This window comes from Lethenteron reissneri, chromosome 58, assembly GCF_015708825.2.
Source record: "Lethenteron reissneri isolate LAM-NWPU_2019-01 chromosome 58, ASM1570882v1, whole genome shotgun sequence".
Lineage (NCBI taxonomy): Eukaryota > Metazoa > Chordata > Hyperoartia > Petromyzontiformes > Petromyzontidae > Lethenteron > Lethenteron reissneri.
The window spans coordinates 2910274-2919794 of record NC_083836.1 but is presented as its reverse complement, the minus strand read 5'-3'; the positions used below and the strand labels follow the sequence as shown (position 1 = coordinate 2919794).

At 56.1% G+C, this 9521-nt stretch overlaps 1 protein-coding gene across 1 annotated transcript; it reads left to right on the top strand.

The window, feature by feature from the left end:
* Positions 1 to 280: 280 nt before the first annotated feature.
* On the top strand, positions 281 to 9447 carry LOC133357440 (disks large homolog 2-like). Its single transcript, XM_061575389.1, has 8 exons — positions 281 to 341; positions 1426 to 1552; positions 2441 to 2597; positions 3276 to 3378; positions 4100 to 4214; positions 7297 to 7473; positions 8360 to 8435; positions 9319 to 9447. Exons 2-8 carry the CDS (start codon positions 1440 to 1442, stop codon positions 9445 to 9447), a joined length of 870 nt encoding a protein of 289 aa, XP_061431373.1. The 5' UTR covers positions 281 to 341; positions 1426 to 1439.
* Positions 9448 to 9521: the final 74 nt, after the last annotated feature.

Here is a 9521-nt window from a genome sequence, read left to right as displayed (position 1 = left end):
CTGTTGCTGCTGCACCATGCTGTTGCTGCACCCTGCTGCTGCTTGCACCGCTGCCTGCTGATCACTCCTGTTCTGACACAGCCTGCACCGCTTGCTGCTGCTGCTGCACAATGCTGCTGCTGCTGCACCCTGCTGCTCAACGCTCATTCTACTCGCTGCACCTGCTGCACTCTGCCCCTCCCCCCGCCGCCAGGTGAACGCCATGTGCCTGGAGGAAGGTGACGCACGAGGACGCGGTGGGGGCTCTGAAGAGCACCTCGGATCGTGGGTGTACCTCAAGGTGGCCAAGCCCACGAGCCTCTACCTGTCGGACACCTACGGGCCGCCCGACGTCACCAGCGGTCAGCAGCTCACCTGTACACGCACGTAGAGACACACGCCTGTATAGACACACACACACACACCCGTAGAGGACACACACCCATAGAGACACACGCCTGTATAAACACACACACACACAGACACACACACACACATAGAGACACACACCCATAGACACACACACGCGCACACCCGTAGAGACACACACACGCACACCCGTAGAGACACACACACACACACGCACACCCGTAGAGACACACACACACCCATAGAGACACACACACGCATGTAGAGACACACACACACACACCCATAGAGACACACACACAGACAGACACACACACAGACACACACGCACACCCGTAGAAACACACACAACGCACACCCATAGAGACACACACACACACACCCTTAGAGACACACACACGCACACCCATAGAGACACACGCCTGTATAGACACACAGACACACTACCCTTAGAGACACACACAGACACACAGACACAAACACAGACACACACACGCAAACAGACACACACACAGACACACACACACAGACACACACAGACAGACATACAGACAGACACACACACCAAACGACACAGACACAGACACACACACACAGAGACACACACACAACAACAACAACCGCCATTCGCCACTAAGTGGCGGTGACGTCACCACGACGCTTGTGCCAGGCCATGTGCACCTTGAGGCCACGTGAAGTGTCGAACGCCCGCTGGCAGGAGGTCACGGGGCAGACCCAGCAGGTGCCACGGGTCGACTGACCGAGATGACTGAGATGACTGGCTGATGCACCACCTGTGCCCCCTTACTGTGCCAACTTGCTGTGCTTTAGCCACCCGGCGCACACAGACAGACACACACACACAGACACACACACACAGACACACAGACACACACACACACACAGACAGACACACACAGACATACACACACACAGCCCTGCACACATTCAACGGTGCTAGTTGTTGCTAGCCCCCTGGCGTGAGAAAGTAGCCTGTGACCCCCCCCCCCTCCGCACCTGCTGATGCCTGCGTCCCCCCGCCCTCCACGTCCGCCTTTGTCTCCCTCGTGCCCGCAGCCTACCCCCCCAGCATGGACAACCACGTGATGGGGCCCAGCGGGTACGGAGGCATCCACGGCCCCCCCTCACCCTCCCGCTACTCCCCCGTGCCCAAGTCTCTGATGGGCGACGATGACATGCTGAGGTGGGTGTGGGGGGGGGGAGTGGTGGGGTGAGTGGTGGGGGGAGTGGTGGGGGGAGGGTGAGTGTAGGGGGTAGGGTGAGTGGTGGGGTGAGTGGTGGGGTGAGTGGTGGGGTGAGTGGTGGGTGAGTGGTGGGTGAGTGGTGGGGTGAGTGGTGGGGTGAGTGGTGGGGTGAGTGGTGGGTGAGTGGTGGGTGAGTGGTGGGGTGAGTGGTGGGTGAGTGGTGGGTGAGTGGTGGGTGAGTGGTGGGGTGAGTGGTGGGTGAGTGGTGGGTGAGTGGTGGATGAGTGGTGGGGTGAGGGTAAGAGGTGAGTGGTGGGGGGAGGGTGTAAGAATGAGGGACCACTCCAATCATAGTCATCCTCGATGATCCCTGACCCCTCACCCTGACCCCTCACCCTGACCCCTCACCCTGACCCCTCACCCTGACCCCTCACCTCTAACCCTGACCCCTCACCCTGACCCCTCACCTGTAACCCTGACCCCTCACCTCTAACCCTTACCCCTCAGCTTGACCCCTCACCCCGACCCCTCACCCTGACCCCTCACCTCTAACCCTGACCCCTCACCCTGACCCCTGACCCCTCACCCTGACCCCTCACCCTGACCCCTCACCCCTCACCCTGACCCCTCACCTCTAACCCTGTTCCCCATGACCCTCAACCGACAACTCCCCAGCTCTACTACGCAAGCTGCGGTCACCGGGGAGACAAAGGCGGTCGGACGTGGTGGTGCTGTACCCCCCCCCCTCCCCCGTGACGGCCTTCGCAGGCTCCAATCCGCTCGCTGACCGCACTTGCCAGCATTCTGCACGAGGCTACACGGGGGACCTTTGCATGTTGTGTGTGCTCCCCCCCCCCCCCCCCCCCCTTCGCTCCCGGCGCAACCAGCGGGCCGCGCAAGATCGCGCTGCACAAGGGCTCGACGGGGCTGGGCTTCAACATCGTGGGGGGCGAGGACGGGGAGGGCATCTTCATCTCCTTCATCCTGGCGGGGGGCCCCGCCGACCTGAGCGGGGAGCTGCGGCGCGGGGACCAGATCGTGTCGGTGAGCGCGGGGACGTGTGTGTGTATGTGCGTGTGTGCGTGCGTGTGCGTGTACGTGCGTGTACGTGTGTGCTTGTGTGTGTGCGTGCGTGCGTGTGTGCGTGCGTGTGTGTGCGTGTGTGTGTGCGTGCGTGTGTGTGCGTGTGTGTGTGCGTGCGTGCGTGTGTGTGTGTGCGTGCGTGTGTGCGTGCATGCGCACATTACGCAGGACAGCGCGTTACGCAGGACTGTGTTTGTGTGTGTGTCTGCGTGAGTGTCTCTCTGTGAGTGTGTATGTCTGTGTGAGTGTGTGTGTGAGTGTCAGTGTGTGTGTCTGTGTGTGAGTGTCAGTGTGTGTGTCTATGTGTGTGTGTGTCTGTGTGTGTGTGTCTGTGTGTGAGTTTGTTTGTTTGTCTGTGTGAGTGTGTTTGTCTGTTGTCTGTGTGTGAGTGTCTGTGTGTGTGTGTCTGTGTTTGAGTGTGAGTGTCTGTGTGTGAGTTTGTTTGTCTATGTGTGAGTGTGTTTGTCTGTTGTCTGTGTGTGAGTGTGTGTGTCTGTGTGTGAGTGTGTGAATGTCTGCGTGTGAGTGTCTGCGTGTGAGTGTCTGTGTGTCTGTGTGAATTAGCCTTCATAGGTGCTACTCGCTAGTGCCACGTGCCCCTACAGTCTGCGAAGGCTGCAGCATCTCCTCTGTGTTTAGGTGAACGGCATCGACCTTCGAGGAGCCACGCACGAGCAGGCGGCCGCAGCGCTCAAGGGCGCCGGCCAGACCGTCACAATCATCGCGCAGTACAAGCCCGAGGGTGAGTGCGCACCAGCATAGCGAGTGACGCTGGGCAGCGAGTGACGCGGCGCAGCGAGTGACGCGGCGCAGCGAGTGACGCGGCGCAGCGAGTGACGCGGCGCAGCGAGTGACGCGGCGCAGCGAGTGACGCTGCGCAGCGAGTGACGCGGCGCAGCGAGTGACGCTGCGCAGCGAGTGACGCGGCGCAGCGAGTGACGCGGCGCAGCGAGTGACGCTGCGCAGCGAGTGACGCGGCGCAGCGAGTGACGCTGCGCAGCGAGTGACGCGGCGCAGCGAGTGACGCTGCGCAGCGAGTGACGCTGCGCAGCGAGTGACGCTGCGCAGCGAGTGACGCTGCGCAGCGAGTGACGCTGGGCAGCGAGTGACGCTGGGCAGCGAGTGACGCGGCGCAGCGAGTGACGCTGCGCAGCGAGTGACGCTGCGCAGCGAGTGACGCTGCGCAGCGAGTGACGCTGCGCAGCGAGTGACGCTGCGCAGCGAGTGACGCGGCGCAGCGAGTGACGCGGCGCAGCGAGTGACGCTACACCGCACACCGCACAGCGCCCAGCACAAACGCATGACCCGTTCGAGTGGCGTGCATCAGAATTCACACGCAGCTCAGACCGCACTCTCCGTGTACAGCGACAACCCTGCCAGCGACTACGAGCCCCACACCCCCACCTCCTAACCCCCATACCCCGCCCCCCATGTGCCCCCCCCTCTCCTCGTGCCCCCCACAGAGTACAGCCGCTTTGAGGCGAAGATCCACGACCTGCGAGAACAGATGATGAACAGCAGCCTGAGCACGGGCTCCGGCTCGCTCAAGACCAGCCAGAAGCGCTCCCTCTACGTGAGGTAGGCAGAGCCTGGGGGGTGACAACACTGAGGCTGAGTCGACCTAGGGGAGAGACACTGAGAGCAGCCGGGAGACGTGCCTGGTGGTGTAGTAGCAGAGGTCGCAACCGGGTACCCGATACCCGTACCCTACCCGATACCCGACTACCCGTACCCGGCCGGGTACGGGTACGGGTACCCGTTTGTGACCCTGGTGCGGCCGGGTACGGGTACGGGTAAGGAATCAAAACCCGTTTGCGACCTCTGTGTAGTACGAAACCGGCGACCCGGGTTCGATTCCCGCTCACGGCCAACACCCAGTGACGATTAGCTGAACTGGTCCTTGCCCTCCCCTAGGTCGACTCGGCCTCAATGAGTAGCTGGTGTGGTGTGTAAATATCGCCAACGGGGGAGACAAAGGCGGCCGGGCGTGGTGTTGGCCACCCACCCCCTCGTGTGCCGTGCCGGCCTTCATAGGTGATCGCTAACGGCACTTGCTCCTACAGTCTGTTAAGGCTACACGGGGGATCTTTGTCTTTGTGTGGGGGGGAGCGGTGGCTAAGCGAGCCGCACCGCACCAAGAAACCCTGGCTGTCTAAGTTCGATTCCCGCTCACCAATGGCCAACGTCAGCGGCGGTGTTGGCGTGTATCCTAGAAACTAAAACTATCATAACAAGTGTCCTTCACCATCTACATGGCAGGGGCTCGGTCCCATTAGCAGCAGCCACACTTTAACAACTCTGGCACCCCCCCCTCTCAGCCAGTCTACATAACAAAGGCTCAGTCCTTTGTTATGTAGACTAGCCGTAGCTTCAGCCGCACCAAGCTTACCATCATAATATAAAACTCCTATCCAGGGGCCTACCCTGGCTCCTCCCCCCTCAACCAGTATATATACAGGGTCGGATCTCTTGGAATTTCTCATTTACTTGATACAGCAAGCGTGCTGTGACGGTTACACCTGAAGACGGAGGCTTGTGTTGCCTCCGAAACGTCGTGATTTTTATTTTATTTTACTTTTATTAATTTTAATGTTTTACCTACGTGACTTTACCGAAAAAACCCAAGAATATTTTCCTTCAGCAGTTTTCTTGCTGTAGTTGTCTCACCTGATGACGGTTGCTTGTGTTGCGATCGAAACGTCGCGATCGATTAATTGATCTACCCACGCGACTTTACCGAAAGAACCAAAGCGTATGGATCACTGCAGTCACGAAAGCTTCAAATCGAGATTAAAGAGTTTCCAATTATTTTAACAGGTCAAGCCCACTGAGCATTGATGGCTCAACGAAGTGGGCTTCTCGTCGTGTGGAAATTTATATCGGCAGCCAAATGCTCCAAACGCGTGATGCTCATTCTAAATGTGGAGGGAAAACCCGGAGGAAATTGCACGCGACCATGGAGAGAGAGAGAGAGACACGCAAAATATACAGCAGCAGGCGTCAGGGTCGGGAGAACCGACGACTTCCTGTATACGAGGCGAGGTAGTTAACATCTCCTGGCCACCGTGATGATGATGAGAGAGAGAGAGAGTGAGACACGCAACCTCCAAATATACAGCAGCAGGCGTCAGGGTCGGGATCGAACCCACGACTTCCTGTATACCAGGCGAGGTAGTTAACATCTCCTAGCCACCGTGATGATGATGAGAGAGAGAGAGAGTGAGACACGCAAACTCCAAATATACAGCAGCAGGCGTCAGGGTCGGGATCGAACCCACGACTTCCTGTACACCGAGGCGAGGTAGTTAACATCTCCTAGTCCACCGTGATGATGATGAGAGAGAGAGAGACACGCAACCTCCAAATATACAGCAGCAGGCGTCAGGGTCGGGATCGAACCCACGACTTCCTGTACACCGGGCGAGGTAGTTAACATCTCCTAGCCTACCGTGCCGCCCAGGGTGGCTATGTATGTATCCCGCACTTACGATTTCACGCACCTCTCATTAGCACGCTTGGCTACATATGGTGCGAAATAAGTTCAACATATAACAATATGCAGGAACTCCTCTACTTACGAACATTCGACTTACGAACTTTCAGAGATACGAACAAACCTGTCCCTATGTCCAGTTGCCTGTTCGTACCGAGAGGTGTAGGTTCAACTGCCCTGCAACAGATGGCGGTGGTGGCATCTACATCTGCAGAACGTGAAGAACCAGTGGCGTCTACATCTGCAGAACGTGAAGAACCAGTGGCATCTACATCTGCAGAACGTGAAGAAACGGTGGCATCTACATCTGCAGAACGCTGAAGAACCAGTGGCATCTACAGAACGTGAAGAACCAGTGGCATTTACATCTGCAGAACGTGAAGAAACAGTGGCATCTACATCTGCAGAACGTGAAGAACCAGTGGCATCTACATCTGCAGAACGTGAAGAACCAGTGGCATCTACAGAACGTGAAGAACCAGTGGCATTTACATCTGCAGAACGTGAAGAACCAGAGGCATCTACATCTGCAGAACGTAAAGAACCAGTGGCATCTACATCTGCAGAACGTGAAGAACCAGTGGCATCTACAGAACGTGAAGAACCAGAGTCATCTACATTTGCAGAACGTGAAGAACCAGTGACATTTACATCTGCAGAACGTGAAGAACCAGTGGCATCTACATCTGCAGAACGTGAAGAGCCAGTGGCGCCTACATCTGCAGAACAACATGAAGAGCCAGTGGCATCTATATCTGCAGAACGTGAAGAACCAGTGGCGTCTACATCTGCAGAACGTGAAGAGCCAGTGGCGTCTACATCTGCAGAACAACATGAAGAGCCAGTGGCATCTATATCTGCAGAACGTGAAGAACCAGTGGCGTCTACATCTGCAGAACATGAAGAACCAGTGGCATCTACATCTACAGGAGATTATACAACTTTTAAAGCCATTCTCCGTGTTTAGCGTGCATTCCGTACAACATGTTTGGAATCGACGGAGAGTAAAGTTAGACTTACGAACAGATCGACTTACGAACAAACCTCTGGAGCCTTACTCGCTCTTAAGTAGAGGAGTTTCCCCAGTATACGCACACACGCGCCCACCTCTCCAAGCGCGCACCTGGCCTGACTCCCCCCCCCCCCCTCCCCTCGTGCATCGTGCAGGGCGCTCTTTGACTACGACCGCACCAAGGACAGCGGCCTGCCCAGCCAGGGCCTGAGCTTCCGCTTCGGGGACATCCTCCACGTCGTGAACGCCTCGGACGACGAGTGGTGGCAGGCGCGGCGCGTCACCCCCGACGGGGAGGGCGACCTCATCGGGGTGGTGCCCAGCAAGCGCCGGTGACGATGCGCGCACACGCATGGACACGCACATGAATGCACGCACGCACTTGCACGCACGCACGCATATGCACGCACATGCACGCACTTGCACGCACGTGCACGCACACGCACGAACACATATGCACGCTGATGATTCTGGTACTGATGATGGTAATGCTGATGATGCTTATACTGAAATAATAAAATAATAAGAATAAAACATAATAAAATATTATTTTATTATTTCCATTCTATGTGACTTTACCGAAAGAACCAAGAACATGAATCTCTGTAGTCACGAAAGCTTTAAATCGAAAAATGCTTATACTGATGATTGCAATGCTGCTGCTGATGCTAATGCTGATACTCATGATGATAATGCTGCTGCTAATGCTTCTCATGCTGTTGATGCTGATAATGATGATGGTAATGCTGCCGCTGATACTAATGCTCATACTGATCCTGCTGATGATGCTGATGATTATGGTAATTCTGATTCTCATGCTGGTAATGCTGCTGCTGATGATGCTTATACTGATGATGATGGTGATGCTGATACTGATGATGGCAATGCTGCTGCTGATGCTCATGCTGATACTCATGATGATAATGCTGCTGCTAATGCTTCTCATGCTGTTGATGCTGATAATGATGATGGTAATGCTGCCGCTGATGCTAATGCTCATACTGATCCTGCTGATGATGCTGATGATTATGGTAATTCTGATTCTCATGCTGGTAATGCTGCTGCTGATGCTAATGCTGATTATGCTGATACTGATAGTGATCCTGATACTCATTATGGTAATGCTGCTGCTAATGCTGATGTTGATGGTGCTGCTGATACTGATGGTGCTGCTGATACTGATGATGCTGATGATGATCATGGTGGCGGTGTACGCAGGGTGGAGAGGAAGGAGCGGGCACGTCTCAAGACGGTGAAATTCAACGCCAAGTCCAGCACCCTGGACAGCAAGGGGGTGAGACACACACACAGTTACACACCCGCTCACACAGTTACACACACATACACACAGTTACACACACACACAGTTACACACCCGCTCTCACACACACACAGTTACACACACACACAGTTACACACACACACAGTTACACACCCGCTCTCACACACACACAGTTACACACCCGCTCTCACACACACACAGTTACACACCCGCTCTCACACACACACAGTTACACACAAGCTCACACAAAGACAAAGACCCCCCGTGTAGCCTTAACAGACTGTAGGGTCAAGTGCTGTTAGCGAGCACCTATAAAGGCCGGCACGGCACACGAGGGGGTGGGTGGCCAGCACCACGCCCGACCGCTTTTGTCTCCCTAGTGGCGATGTTTACACACCACACCAGCTACTCATTTGAGGCTGAGTCGACCTAGGGGAGGCCCAGGACCAGTTCAGATAATCGTCACTTGTGTTTGCCTCGAGCGTGAATCGAACCCGGGTGGCCAGGTTCTTAACGCAGCGCGCTAACCGCTACACTACCGCTCCCACACACACACTGACACACACACACAGTTACACACCTGGTCACTCACACACACACATGCCTTACACACCTGGTCACTCACACACACACACACGCCTTACACACCCGGTCACTCACACACACACACACGCCTTACACACCCGGTCACTCACACACACACACGCCTTACACACCCGGTCACTCACTCACACACACACGCCTTACACACCCGGTCACTCACACACACACACACGCCTTACACACCCGGTCACTCACACACACACACGCCTTACACAAGCATGAACGCCCCCAACGCACACGTCCGCCCGCCCGCTTTCTCTGCTCTTCTTCTTTCACGCTCGCTGGACCACAGGACTACCCCGGGTTCGGCGATGATGCCATCCGGTCCAAGGCACTCCGTAAGTTGAGCTCCCCCTCTCTCGCTGGTGGTGGCGGTGGTGGTGGCGGTTGTGGTGGTAGTGGTGGTGACTGCCACCGCTAGCAACATCACCACGGGTCCGCAGTTGACCAGAGCTCACCGCTGCTTGTTCCTTTATTGCCCCTGAGTTGCGTCTC

What these genes read in the sequence shown, in the direction of transcription:
- LOC133357440 (XM_061575389.1), top strand. Translation starts at nt 1,440, where the DNA reads ATGGACAACCACGTGATGGGGCCCAGCGGGTACGGAGGCATCCACGGC. An exon ending in GCGGGGACCAGATCGTGTCG is followed by an intron (nt 2,598 to 3,275) that starts GTGAGCGCGGGG and finishes CTCTGTGTTTAG; the next exon opens with GTGAACGGCATCGACCTTCG. An exon ending in AAGCGCTCCCTCTACGTGAG is followed by an intron (nt 4,215 to 7,296) that starts GTAGGCAGAGCC and finishes TGCATCGTGCAG; the next exon opens with GGCGCTCTTTGACTACGACC.